This window comes from Lontra canadensis, unplaced genomic scaffold, assembly GCF_010015895.1.
Source record: "Lontra canadensis isolate GAN:19392208 unplaced genomic scaffold, GSC_riverotter_1.0 scaffold14, whole genome shotgun sequence".
In the NCBI taxonomy this organism is placed as follows: Eukaryota; Metazoa; Chordata; class Mammalia; order Carnivora; family Mustelidae; genus Lontra; species Lontra canadensis.
In genome coordinates this window covers 7,667,294-7,682,277 of record NW_022631008.1, presented here as the reverse complement: position 1 = coordinate 7,682,277, position 14,984 = coordinate 7,667,294, and the positions used below count along the sequence as shown (strand labels likewise).

General features: G+C 42.4%; 1 protein-coding gene across 10 annotated transcripts in view; it reads right to left on the bottom strand.

Annotated features, from left to right (window-relative positions):
- Positions 1–14,984, bottom strand: part of ANKRD6 (ankyrin repeat domain 6) — a 186,466-nt gene that overhangs the window by 33,395 nt on the left and 138,087 nt on the right. For 5 of the 10 annotated variants that reach the window (XM_032858110.1, XM_032858117.1, XM_032858112.1 and 2 more), the window contains exon 3: positions 768–866. In XM_032858110.1, the coding sequence (XP_032714001.1) occupies positions 768–866 (99 nt within the window). Of the gene's footprint in view, positions 1–767; positions 867–14,984 lie in introns of those variants that run through there. The other 5 variants (XM_032858109.1, XM_032858116.1, XM_032858115.1 and 2 more) reach the window with 1 other exon arrangement.

Genomic DNA, 14,984 nt, shown 5'->3' with positions numbered 1-14,984 from the left:
AAATTAGAGTTGAAATTAGAAAGAGTTTCTGAAAACAGCTTACAATCACATTATCACAGCATTTTTTCCTAATACCTCATAGGAGGACAATTTACATAATCTTATCTATATCCTCCTCTTAGAGAACTTACTTCTTCAAAAGACACAAGGCAACCCTGTGCACTACATGACATCACCCCAGCCACTGATGATTGACTCAGAAATGGATACTTTACTCTAAAAGAGTCAGTCAGAGTCTTTCTCTAGATAATCTGAAAGAAGAGACTCAGAGACTGAGTCTTAATAAAAGCATAGCACTAGGGGGAACTCTTTCAGGACGCTTGCTTTTTCTTGGGTTCAATGACATCAGTTATTTTTTCTTTTGAACAGGTCCTCTTTACACTAAGAGAAATCAAGGTGAGAAGAGGAAAATATTAAGTTTTTAGGGCCTACTTTTTTTCTAATGGTAAGCTTGGTCAGTGACATATTTCCAATAGGCCTTGCCTGCACTCACTCAGGTGTGTGTGCGTGTGTGTGTATGTGTATGGGGTATGTATGCTCCTTCATACTGACAGAGGATAAGGCAAAATGCCCTCTGAGGTTCTACACTTGGATGATACTAGATAGGACATGAACCATGAAGGGAAAACCACCCCACCCTTACAAACTCTAGCTTGCTACCTAGAATGGATCCCAGGTCTTCAAGGGGAAGTTCTTCCCACCAAGGGGACCAAGAAGTGCTAGGAGTGCATCCTCTACCCTCCTGCCTTCTCACAGGTTATACTCACATCATCCTGGACATCGAGGTCACAGCCAGCCTTCAGCAAGATCTGGACCACAGAAAGATGGCCCTTATTGGCAGCAAGATGAAGGGGGGTCCGGCCATGCTGTTAATGCAAAGCAAACACTGATTTCAGAATAGTCCATCAAAACCACTGCCCTGGGGGCATCTGGGTGGCTGTTGGTTGAACTCCTCTGACTCTTGTGTCGGCTCAGATCCTGATCTCAGGGTTGTGGGAATCGGCCCTGCGTCAGGCTCTGTGCTCAGCATGGAGTCTGCTTGTGATTCTCTTTCTCTCTGCCCCTCCCCCTGCCCACACAGATGTGCACTCTCTCTCGAAACAAATAAATAAATCTTTTTAAAAAATGACCACTGCTCCGGAGGGGATGGGGGCCTAGAGCAAGGTTTACATAGTGGCAGTCCCCACCCCCTTCAGTCTGATAGGCGATCCTTATATATTTACTGAAAACTCAAATTTTTAAAAGTTTTTTAAGAATCTTATTTATTTGTCAGACAGAAAGAGAGAGAGAGTGCATAAGCAGGGGGAGCAGCAGAGGCAAAGGGAGAAGCAAGCTCCCCACTGAGCAAGGAGCCCAATGCAGGACTCAATCCCAGGACCCTGGGATCATGACCAGAGCCCAAGGCAGACGCTTAACCGACGGAGCCACCCAGGTGTCCCTTCACCCAGAATTCAAGTTTGTCTCAGTTAACCTTTGTTACTGGCATTCTGATAAATGAATAAAATATGCTAAAAATGTGAAGATTTCCTTCAGTGAATAATTTCTACTCCCCACTCAACAAACATGTAGGAATATGAGGGGTTTCATGTTTTCTCTTATTTTCTCCCTGGTGCTAATACCCAACCGTGATGAGGTAGTCACAATGAATTGGATGGGGCAAAAGATGGGAGAGCAGTAAGTCAAGCTAATCAGCCCCAGAAAAATCCGGTTAGTAATTATTAGAAATTGAAACTATTGGCCAAACTGTTTTGAATAGATTCCCTCTTTTTAATTTAATATATTTATTTATCTATGCATTTCTTTATTGATTCTCCCTTTTTAAGACAAATTTTAAAATTACAACATATTTCAGCCATTCAAAAATATGAATAATATTTTAAATGTACATACCCACAAATCACTTAAAAGAAGAAACCATAGATGTTCCTCACGAACCCCTCCCAGATTTCATCTCCCTCCAGCTCCACAGGTAACCATTCTTAAATTTGGTACTCTCCATTCTTTTACCATTTATTTTATTTTACTACACATTTATTGCCATAAATAATAAACATGGTTTTACTTATTTTAGAACTGTACAGAAATAGTATTAAACTTTTTTATCATTTGGCAGTTTTCTTGTGCAATGTTATATATTTTAGACCTTTTTTCATATAGTCAAATGGAGTCCCGGTTCATTTATTCATTATTCATCTACTCTCTACTGATGGGCATCAAGGTTCTTTTCAGTGGTTTGCAGAACACCTTTGTGTGCACATGTCTCTGTGCCTCTGAGGAGGCTTCTTAGTCCTGTTGTTGGGTCAAAGAGATGACTGTCCTGCAACAGCCCTAACATGCAGGCTCCTGAGGTATGACACAGGGGGTGACACCCAGAATAACTCCTTCAGTGTAAATCAACTACGCAGAGAACTGACCTTGCCAAACTCCAAAGTCCTCAAATTCTTAAGGAGACATTATGTTCCCTTTGCTTTCTCCCTCACATTCACTGTGAAGAAATGTTCTCCCTCCTGCTTCAAAAATCATTTAGCCATGGCCCCCACCCATGTTGAAACACACCCTGTGCATCTCATATGGGTCTCTAAATACAGGGATAATGGTCTCTTACCACCTTCCAGCACCTCGATAAAACTTTCCAAAGAACTTTATTGATATTCTAGCAGGATAAACCCATTAATGATCTCCATAAAGTGTCAGTTTGCCGTGGGCAACAAGGCGTGGAGGAAAACAGAGATAGCAGACTATAAAGGATCTTAATTTCTACCCATGAAATGCAATCAAAGCACTAGAATGATTCTGTAAAGAAAGAGGTCAGAGCTCACTTTAAAATTAGAATTCTTAATTAAGAAAAAAGTTGCTCCCAAGAAAGTGGGCTATAAAAAGCCTTCATAAAAAGGCAGTGTCTGAGAGGAGTTGGAGTGACCTTCCCTGGCTAGCAATCGTCTCAGTGCACACTGCTTCACCTTGATTCTTTCAAGGAAAGGTCCACAGCTGATCGGACGGAGCAAAGCAAGCGAGTTCCATTCACTGGGCCTAGTCCAGGCTCCATCTGTCATCACAAGTCCTTGTTGAGGACATCAGATAATGACCTTCAGCAAGTTCCTAAGGCATTATGAAACACAGCGAAGTCTGTCATGTCTGTGAGGAGACAGATGCTTGTGCTTTGAGGAAGGCCGACAGGATGGTGGGACACAAGGGCTTCTGAGCAACCAGAAAAATCTAAACTCTGATGGGGAGAAGTCGCTGCAGAGATCCTGGAAAAGAGGACAACGGACAAGGAGTCTCTGGGTGTCAGGTCAAGGACGCCCAAAGAATATCCTCCCGACAACCAGATATGACTGGTTGGAAGTTGAGACCCAAGGAGGCAAAAGGGTTTGTCCAAGTGAACACAATCAGAAGGCAGAAGGAGATGCTGCTGTGGTTCAAACCAGGTCACATCGAGGAGGGCGCTTTAGAGACTATAAATCGCTGATAAAATGGGCCTGGACTAGAGGCACCTTCCTAATCCAGAGTCAGCAGAGACTCCCCTCTGTGGCAAAAGGACAGGCTGGAGGCAGTGGAGCCTCCTGACAACAAGCCCAACTCAAATCCCAGCTCTGACTAATAGCACCTGTGTGACTTTGTGCATGACGCTCTCCTAAGCCCATTTTCTCACCTATAAGATAGGAATAGCCTCCACTATCCACCCCATAAAAGCTAGAAATAGGATACATGGGGTAATATCCACTATCTAAGGTGGGTTTTCCTTCCGTCCAGCTGTCCTCAGCCCTAACCCCTGAAGACATCCTAACTGTTCCCTCTCCTCCTTGTCAGCCCTGCCCATCTGCCTTAGCGAAGACGGGTGGGATATTTTCAATGGCAAACAGACCTGCGTGAAGGGTTGGAAATGAGATCACTTAGACAGTTAGATGAGCTCCAGCTGAAGGGTCAAGGTTCCTACAGACCAGTCCTTTTTTTATTTTTTAAGGGGGGGAGGGGCAGAGGGAGAAGGAAAAAGAGAATCTTTTTTTATTTTTTTTTAAAGACTTTTATTTATTTATTTGACAGATTACAAGCAGGCAGAGAGAGAGAGAGAGAGAGAAAGGAGGAAGCAGGCTCCTCCCTGCTGAGCAGAGAGCCCGATGTGGGGCTCGATCCCAGGACCCTGGGATCATGACTTGAGCCGAAGGCAGAGGCTTTAACCCATTGAGCCACCCAGGCGCCCCGAGAAAGAGAATCTTAAGCAGGCTCCATACTCAGCACAGAGCCTGACATAGCGCTCAATCTCATGACCCTGAAATCATGACCTGAGCTGAAGTCAAGAGTTGGATACTTAACTGACTGGGTCACCCAAGTGCCCCTCCTGCCAGCCAGTCTTGATCCACTTGTCCACTTCCATTTTGAAACACAGCCCCTGGCTTCCAGTTTTTTGCATCTCTGCTGTACAGGCATTCTTCCTGGGAATGCCCCTCTCCAAACTATGCCTTCTCTGATTCCCCAAGAAGTATCCCAGACTTGTCTACTCTGTTCCCACAGCAACTCAGCTTCCTCTTTTTTGTTCTGACATTCTGTTTTGAGTGTCACCCTGGGCCCTGGTTTTTCCTTCCAACTAGGCCATGATCTGCCTGAGGGCAGGATAGTGCCTTCCATGAATGATGAAGCAAGTTGACTCTGGGGTGGAATGTGGCCATCAAAAAGGAGTCCATGTTCCTCAACTACAGGGACACAGGAGCTAATTCCAACTCCCCAGGCTTGACCTCAAAGAAATGGAGAGCATGGGGGTGGCTGTGGACTCCAAGTTTTGGGATGTCCCAGCCCCTCAGGAAGTTTAGATACCTAGGGGCTTCATAAGTGTTGAAGCAGGTACAAAAAGGACATGGGGACTTCTCTGAGGAGGGTCAGTGTCCCCCTTGCATGTCTGGCTCCATTCATGGCATCCGGTGAAAGTACAGTAACACAAAGGCAGTAGTCATCGGCTTCCCGCTGAGTCTGATGCTGTCCCACTCCTGTGCCCTCAGGTTTCCTAGTTTCCTATGCAAGACCAACTCCCTTAACACACACACACACTCACACATCATCCACTAAAGGTGGAGAGGAAGAAAGAAGCAGAAATATATTTGGTTTTCCAGAACATCATATTATGAAAAGCAATGAAAGTCGAGCTAATCAGAAAAGTCGCTGCTCGACCTAGCACACAAAGACACCCCAAGGTCATGCCTGACAAATGGAGAAGGCTGCCATCTCCCTAAGTGTGAGGGGGCAAATAATAACTGACCCTTAGAGGGGTCTCTGAATGACTCAGACCCAGGATGCATCTGTTCTCATCTTCATGCCCGCAGGACTGGCCAATGGAAGAAATGGGAAAAGGAGAAAAGACTGAACTATGAATGATACGAGGAAGATGTTTTTGAAGCATCCATTTGTCCTGGGACCTTCCCTAGTTCAATGACCAGTTCGATTCAACATAACTCAACCCAGGTTTTGGAGGGCTTCGGGAGACCGCTAATAATACGGACAAGAGGGAAAAACAGCAGCAGCTAACACTTACGGGGTACTTACTATGTGATATCTTAAGAATTTTACTTAGAATGTTAGCTCATTCAATCCTCCCCGCAACACTATGAGGTAGGCACTATCACTAAGATGAGGAACTTCCATTTTACAGATGACAAAACTGAAGCATGGAGGGACCCTGTCCATTTTCTGTGTCATAAAGCAAGTAATTTGAGCCTGGATTCACCCCTAAGCCATCTGACTCTGGCCCCCCGCTCTGACCCACCGTTCTACCTGCTGCCCACTTTCTGGCCGTGGGGGGCCTCTCTCCTGGCAGAGGGGTTCATCTCTCACTGTTAGGAAGCTCCCGAGGCTCCCAGATGATGACCTCTGGAAATAACCTGGTTTCCTTAGACTCTCAAGGACAAAGAGAGAGTTTTTCTATTCTCACCCTGCATCGAATCACTTGAGTAGGTTGGCCTGTATATCTGCCCGCCTATCCTGATGCCTGAACCCCACCACCAGAGTTTCTGACACCGCTCTCTGTGGTAGGGCCCCGGCATCAGTTGTCATACACCCTCCCCAGGTGATTCTAATGAGTGACCCAGGCTGAGAACCACAGGACCAGTTGAAGAGGGGCCAGGATAATCCTCTCCAAGGCAGCTATAGGCCCTCAGGTGAAACCTGCCACATCGGGCCTGCCCAAGCAAGAGTCATTCCTCTAGCTACATTCTTCCTGAGGCTCTCAACCCCACCTGTCAGGACAAAACACTAAAATACTCCACAGCATGACCCAGAGTTCCTGTTTCTTAAGAGAAAATGTGAGCAATATAATGACACTACTAAAAATTTGGAAAACCAAAAATCTGTAATTCTACCATCCAATATAACTATTATCATTTTTTCCAATTATTAACTTTTATTTATTTATTTAAGAGAGAGACAGAGAGTGCTCAAGAGCACAGAGGGGAGGGGAGGGGAGGAGAGGGAAAGGAAGAGGTAAAGAATCCCAGGCACACTCCTCACTTATCATGAATAAAAATGAGCAATAAGCCAAAACCAAGAGTTGGATGCTTGACTGAGCCACCCATGTGCCAACTTTGCTCATTTTTATTCAAATTTTTTCAGTGCATCTTTTCTACTGGTGCTTTTGCATTGTTATATCAATAGTCACATATAACTCATATAACATCTATCAATAGTCACATAACTATCTTGCTTTTTATATTAATTCTATACCTTACACCAGTGGTTCTCAAACTTTATTGGGCAGCAGAATCTCCTGGAGGGCTTGTTAAAAGACAGATATCTGGGCCCCCTTCCAGAGTTTCTGATTCCATAGGTGTGGGGTGGAGACTAAGAATTTGCATTTTTTTTTTTTAAGATTTTATTTATTCACTTGACAGACAGAGATCACAACTAGGCAGAGAGGCAGGCAGGGGGCGGGGCGGGGGAGCAGGCTCCCCGCTGAGCAGAGTACCCGATGCAGGGCTTGATCCCAGGACCCTGAGATCATGACCAGAGCTGAAGGCCAAAGCTTAACCCACTGAGCCACCCAGGCGCCCTAGAATTTGCATTTCTAACAAGTTCCCAGGAGAGGCAAATGTTGCTAGTAGGGGACGTGTAATTCACTGGTTTTCAAGCTGTTTGCAAATCACATTCACTTGAAATCTTAAAATAAGAACAAACCCAAAATCTACCCCAAAGGACTGTATTGTATCAGCCTAGGCTTGGGTGATATGAATATAAGTGTGCTCTTTTTAAGTTCCAGGTGATTCTAACGTGCAGCCAGAAGTTATAAACCCCTGCCTTGGACCCTTTAACGATGCCAGTTGCTCCAGCCTGCCTGGTATCAGGAGAGGCCAGCTGAGACCAGCAGTCATGAAAAGACCCAGGACCCTGCAGGGGATGCAAATTTCCCTTGATCTAACCAGGGCGAGACAGAGACCTGTCCACCTCCAGGGAACTAAACGGCAAAGGGCCTTGACATATTGCCAGGCAATAACCACAAAAAAGTGGCCCCAGTGTCAATGAGTCTGGGACTCTGGTCTAGGGTGCTACTTTGTTCTGGCAGGTCAGCCCAGTGGGTCCCAACTTCCAGGAGAACTGCTGCATGGGAACAGCAGAGAGTCCTGTTCCAGCAGGCGACCTGTAAATTACACTCACCAGTGACCATACAGGGTGTGCAGAATGAAGGGATCCCTACTGCTCATTCATAAGAGGCCAACCCCAGCTGGAGGGGCTAGGCTCTGTCGGGGAGCATTCCAGGAGGAGGATTCCTGTTCAGATAAAGATCTCCTACCAGTGGGGATGACAAGGGAGACCAGCCAAAGGTAATGAGCTTAAAATATACCTTGAAAGGAAGTGGAGGTGTTCTGTTCCCAGCAGATGTTCAGAAACGGTGCTTAACCCTTCTCACCCAATAACCCCAGGCACGGCATCTATTGGGGAGGCCTCCTAAGGAAGGGCTGAGTCCCAGGGAGGGCGACCAGGGACCATGTGAGAACCACAACAGACAGAAGCCTGACAGACTCCTTTTCTATAGACTCCATGGGGCCATGACCCTGGTCACTCATTACTCTAGCCAAGACCCAGATATTGAGTCCCGGCTCCTGTCTCGTGCTGAGGTGTCCCAGATCTTAGTAGAGAGCAGGCCCTTCAGACTGATAATACCTGTGCCGTGAATGATAAGCCCTGACCCTCCAGCAGCTGCCTGGTCTAACACAGGCCCGAAAAGTGAGAAGGCAATATATACAAATGTCGAATCATTATGTTGTTTGCCTATAACTAATATAATGCTGTATGTCAATTACATCTCAGTAAAACAGTGAGAAGAAAGGGTGCTGTGCTTGCCCATTCTTGGAACACCATCTTTAGCTAATGATATGCTTATGACCAAGGTCCACAGAGACCTGGGCAGAACCCAAAGGAATAAAAAGGCCAGAAACTCTGAAGAGAGGAGAGGCAAGGGTGAAGGAACCAGGACACCGTAGCTCAAAGAAATAAAACAATTAAACAGTCTTAATTGGAGGCTGTTACAAGGTTGGCAGTTGTACAGATGTTACCCACGTGAAGGTAAAGGGGGGGAAATACAGGTTAGATACCGTAATAACTTCAAAATGACAATGCTTCCTTTCTTCAGGAGATCATGAAATCGATCAGGGTCATGCAATCTTTACTGAGGCAAGAAAGAGCTGTCTATATTATCTGTAGCATTAAAGAAAGAAGCAAGGAAAGAGAGAGGTAGGAGGCAGGAAAGATGCAATGCTGGGAACATAAGAGTGACGTATTTTAGAAACAATATAACGTTCAGATTGATAAGGGTCTGAGAGTTTAATTTGGAGGAGTATAGTAAGGCTAACAGAGGTTCTAGGACTTTGCAAGATCACAAATCCAGTTTCTGGCAGAGCTACATAGAGCTAGAATTCTGGCCCTTGGACCATCATTTAGATTCTAAGTTGTAGAAAACCCCCACCAGGGGCGCCTGGGAGGCTCACTCAGTTAAGCATCTGCCTTCAGCTAAGGTCATTATTTCGGGTTCCTGGGATCAAGCCCCTTATCAGGCTTCCTGCTCAGCTGGGAGCCTACTTCTGCCTCTGCCTCTTGTTCTCTTGTTTACTCTCTCTCAGATGAATAAGTAAAATCTTAAAAAAAGAAAGAAAGCCCCTACCATCTTTTTAGGTGTCCCGAGACAGTCCTCTTCTCAGACACAGTATTCTCCAAATCTCAACTGTAGGAAATGGTGTAGATTTGGGATGAAAAATTCAGTCCTTCTCAGGCTTATGATTCAATGAAAATAAAGTTATGAAGGCATTCAGAAGAAAATGGGCAAAGAAAAAGGGCCATGGATCAAAGGAGACTGAGACAATAGAACTTTTTATTTTAAAAAAAAGTTGATAGTTTCAAAAGCCTTCAGAGGAGCTCCTGGGTGGCTCAGTCGGTTAACCGTCTGACTCCTGAGTTTGGCTCAGATTATCATCTTAGGGTAGTGAGATCGAGCCCTGCACTGGGCTCCTCACTGGACATGGAGTCTACTTAAGATTCTCTCTCCTGGGCGCCTGGGTGGCTCAGTGAGTTAAAGCCTTTGCCTTCGGCTCAGGTCATGATCCAAGGGTCCTGGGATTAAGCCCCGTATCATATCAGGCTCTCTGCTCAGTGGGGAGCCTGCTTCCCACCCCCACCCCTGCCTGCCTCTCTGCCTATTTGTGATCTCTGTCAAATAAATATAAAATCTTAAAAAAAATATTCTCTTCCTCAGTCCCTCCCCCCTAAAATAAATAAACAAACAAACATAAATAAATAGCTTCAGAGCTTTGCTCGTTGGAAAAGTATTTTGTCTACCTTTGATGAGTAACTTATCATATCCTAATGAGACTATAGGTGATAAAAAAAAAAATAGTGAGACACTAAATACCTTGGATGACAAAAATTAGGATCCAAGAAAGTCTGATTGAAAGAACAGGCTAGTTTTCATAAGACAAAGTGAAATGGGGGTAGATGTAAAATTCCTGTGCTGAGGATCAATAGCCCAATCACCCAAGTGCAAGGGTACAGGAGCTGTCCCATAAAATAATCCTCCTTTTTCCATGATCGGTATCCTACGCCAAAAGCTTCATAATGTTTCTCTAAGTCTTACTTTGGGGATGGCCTGATAATCATAAATAATTTAGCAAGATGATTTGAAATGTATACCGTTAGGAATCAAGTATTCAAATATAATGACTTAATAATAAATAGTTCCTTTTGAGGCGATCCAGTAACTGCTAGGGTTGGGCTTGCTTCTAGAAAAATCCACCAGCAAGAAGAACCAAAATATTTCAAGCAACTTAACTGGCTATTAAGGATTCCATCAGCTCCTGTAGTACATCTGTGCCTAAGTGATACAGCTTCACTTAATGGCCTCCATTTTCCTCCACAGGTAGCCACTTAGACAACATTTTCAACTGGTTGATGCACTGACAGAGCAAAACATGGTAGTTCAATGCATGATGAGCTATGGTCAAGAGATAAGAACTGTCCTCTCATATTTTCTGTTTTTTACTACAAACCACTGTCTTTTCAGCAACTATTAATAAAATCATGTAGTTTGCTCCTTTAATTTTAGTATACTGAATTATGGAACAATCCATGAATTCCTAGACCAAATTCCATGTGATCACACTGTATTCTTCTTTTGATAAATGCTGTATCCTTCTAGTAATGTTATTAAGAATTTTTGTATCTATATTCGTGAGACTGATCTATACTTCTTGTACTGTATCTTTCTTTCTCATTCATATTTACTTAGTTTTTGTATTCAGGTTGTGCTGGTGTCACAGACTAAATCTAGCTTTCCATTTTGTTCTATGCTTTACAATAGTTTAAATAACAATGGAGCTAATTTTTTGTTGTTGTTAAAATACAGAACAGGGCTAACCATTTGGCCCTAGTACTTTTTAAAGTTACATCTTTAGGGTGCCTGGGTGGTGTGATTGATTAAACAACTGCCTTCAGCTTAGGTCATGATCCTGGTGTCATGGGATCGAGTCCCCACATCAGGCTCCCTGCTCAGCAGGGAGTCTGCTTCTCCCGCAGACCTCTCTCCTCTCATGCTCTCTCTCTCTCATCTTCTCTCTCTCTCTTTCCCTCAAATAAATAAATAAAAATCTAAAAAAAAAATAAAGTTATATCTTTAATTATGTTTCTAATCTTTTCTATGGTAATTAGACTAAGTTTTTTGCTTCTTCTTGGGTCAATTTGTTACTTTTTTTTTATTGTGGTAAAGTATACATAACATAACATAAAATTCACTATTTTAACCATTTAGGTGTACGATTCATTACATATAGTCACAATGTTGTACAACAATCACCACTATCAAATTCCAAGTTTTGGGGGTATCTGGGTGGCCCAGTCAATTAAGCATCTAACTCTTGATCTCAGCTCAGGTCTTGATCTCAGGATCGTGAGTTCAAGCCCCACACTGGGCAACACACTGGGCATGGAGCCTACTTAAAATTTTTTTTATAAATTAACAAATTAAAATACATAAATACATAAATTCCAAATGTTTTCATTATTCCAACAAAATATATATCCATTAAACAATAATTCTCCATCCCCACAGCTCCTCTCAGCCCCTGCTAACCTCTATTTTATTTTCTGTCTCTATGAATTTGTCTATTCTAAGTACTTCAAGTGGAATCATACAAAAGGTGTCCTTTTGTATCAGTCTTATTTCACTTAGTATGTCTTCAAGGTTCATCCATGTTGTAGCATGTGTCAGAATTTCATTCCTTTTTCAAGCTGAATAATATTCCATTTCATGAGTATACAACATCTTGTTTGTCTTTTAATCTGTTGATGGACATATGGGTTGCTTCCACTTTTGCTAATGCAAATAATGCCATATGAACATGGGTGTACAAACATCTCTTCTAATCCCTGCCCTCACTTCTTTTGCGTGTATACCTAGAAGTGGAATTGACAAATTATATGCTAATCCTATGTTTAACTTTTTGAGGAACCACCGTACCATTTTCCAGAGTAGCCATACAATTTTACATTCCTGTCAGCAATGTGCAAGTGTTCTAATTTCTCCATGTTCTTAAAACACTTATTTTCTGTTTGCTTTGTTTGATAATAGCAATTCTAATGAGTGTGAGGCATCACATTATGATTTTTGTGGGTATTCCCCTAATGACATTTCCCTATTAAACATCTTATCAAGTGCTTATTGACCATTTATAGATCTTTGGAGAAACAGCCATTCAAGTGCTTTGCTTATTTTAAAAATTGAACTGTATTCACAAATCAAATAAAAACTATACGGTCATTTCAATAGTGCAGAAAAAGCATTTGACAAAGTACAACATCCATTCATGATAAAAACTCTCAACAAAGTAGGCTTAGAGGAAACAAGCCACGACATAATAAAGGCCATACATGACAAACCCACTCCTAACATCATACTCAATGGTGAAAAACTGAGAACTTCTCCCCTCAGCTCAGGAACAAGAAAACGATGTCCACTCTCATCACTTTTATTCAGTATAATACTGGAACTCCTAGCCACAGCAATCAGACAAGGAAGTATTTAATGTGCTTTCATTTGCTTATTTGTCAGCTGTATATTCTCTTCAGTGAAATGTCTCTTCAGGTCTTTTGCCCATTTTCTAATAGGATTGTTCATTATTTTACTGTTGAATTGTAATAGTTTTTTTATACATTCTAAATACGGGTCCATGTCAAATATTTGGTTTGCAAATGTTTTCTCCCAGACAGCTGGTTGCCTTTTCGTCTTCTTAATGGAGTTCTTCACACAGCAGAAGTTTTTAAATTTAATGAGATCCACTTTATCAAGTTTTCCTTTCATGTATCATGAAAGAGTAAAGGCTAAGAACTCTTTGCCTGGCCCTAGATCCTGAAGATTTTCTCTTCTGATTTTTTCCTAAAAGCTTTATTATTTTACATTTAAGGTTATGATCCATTTCGGGTTAATTTCTGCATACGGCATTCAGTTCATTTTCTAAAACTACGGATGTCCACTTGCTCCAACATCATTTTTGGAGAGTTCCTCTACTGAATTCCTTTTTGCTCCTTTGTGAAAAATCAGTTGAACATATTTGTGTGGGTCTATTTCTGGGTTCTTAATTGTGTTCTATTGATCTCTGTGTCCATCCTTCCATCAATACCACATTCTCTCAATAACTATACCTACATTTCCAGCCCTAATATCAAATAGAGTAATTCCTCTCAATATACTTTTTTTAAAGCTATTCTATGGTCTCTGCCTCTCCACATACATTTTAGAATCTGCCTGTCTATATGTGCAAAAATCACTTTGCTGGAATTTTAAAAGAAACTACATTTAACCTACAGATAAAATTAGAAAGGATTGTTATCTTCACTAAGTTGAGTCTTCTGTGAAGCTGGTATGCATCTCTATTTAGGTTTCCTTTGATTCCTTCCACCAGCCTTTTGTAACTTTTCAGATCCTGTATGTGTTTTGTTAAATACATACCTAAGGATTTAATTCCCTTTAATGTGACTATAAAGGGTATTGTGTTTTTAATTTCCATTTCCACATGTTCACAGTTAGTATATAGCCATGCAATTGATTTTTGTGTGTTGATCTTCTATCCTGCAAGTTTACAAAATTCTCTTACCAATTTTAGATTTTTGTTAATTCCTTGGTATTTTTCATGTAGACAATCATGTCATCTGCATACAAAGATAGTGTTATTTCTTCTTTTCGTTCTTCTTGCATTATTGCAGTGGTTAGAATTAGCACACGGTACTGAATACAAGTGGTAACAGCAGACATCCTTCCCTTGTTCCTTAAAGGGGAGTTCAGTGCCCCACTATTAAGTATGATGTTAGCTGTAGGTTTTATATAGGTGCTCTTTATCATGTTGAGAAAGTTCTCCTCAATTCCCATTTTGCTGAGTGTTTTGTTTTTGTTTTGTTTTTACCATGAATGGGAGTCAGATTTTGTCAAATACCTTTTCTGCATCTGTTGAAATGATTACATAATTTTTTTGTTTAGCTTATTGTTATGGACTAAATGTTTGTGTCCCCCCAAATTTATATGTTGAAATTCTAACTCTTGGTGTGATAGCATTTGGAGACATGGCCTCTGGGAAATAAATAGGCTGAGATGAGAGGATGAGAATGGCGACCTCAAGATAGGAACTGGGTGCCTGGGTGGCTCAGTGGGTTAAGCCTCTGCTTTCGGCGCAGGTCATGGTCTCAGGGTCTTGATATCGAGCCCTGCATCAGGGTCTGCTCTGGGTGTGGAGACTTTAAATTCTCTCTTTCCCTCTCTCTCTGCCCCTCCCCCTGACCTCTCTCCCCTCCCACTGCTTGTGTGCACTCTCTTAAAAAAAAAAAAAAAAAAAGATGAGGATGAAAGACCAGAGCTCTCTCTCTGTCATGTGGGAATGCAGTGAGAAGGTGACAGTCTACAAGCCAGGAAGAGGATTCTGACCTGGAACTGAATCTGCCAGTACCTTGATCTTGGACTTGCCAGCTTCCAGAATTTGCAAGAAATGTGTCTGTTGTTTAAGCTGCCCAGTCCACACCATGACGGTATAGTAGCCTGAGCAGACTAAGACATCTGTTCACAGGAAGATTGTATTGAACCAGCTTCGCTTACTTAAAATTAATTTCATCAGCTCATGGCATATAATTCCTTATACCCTGCTTGAATCGATGGAAACACGGGCTAAAAGAGGACCAGGCACTGTTGCTACTCGCTCACCCACCTACCCCAGATCCTGGTTTACAACGACCCAAACAAACAACAGCCAATTCTCAAGGAAAACACACTTGAGAGGACTGACCAAAAAATGTCAGTCTCTGAACAAGTTTCTAGACTACTTGATTTTCTGAAACCTGAGTCATTATAGCTGAAGAGAAAGAAGAAAACTGGTAGGAGGGACTCAGGGGGTTTACCAATACACCACCTGCACTGCATCTGAGCAGCTTCTAAAGCTCCTTCCCCTGTGGTTTCCTCATGATATTCCTCAACGACA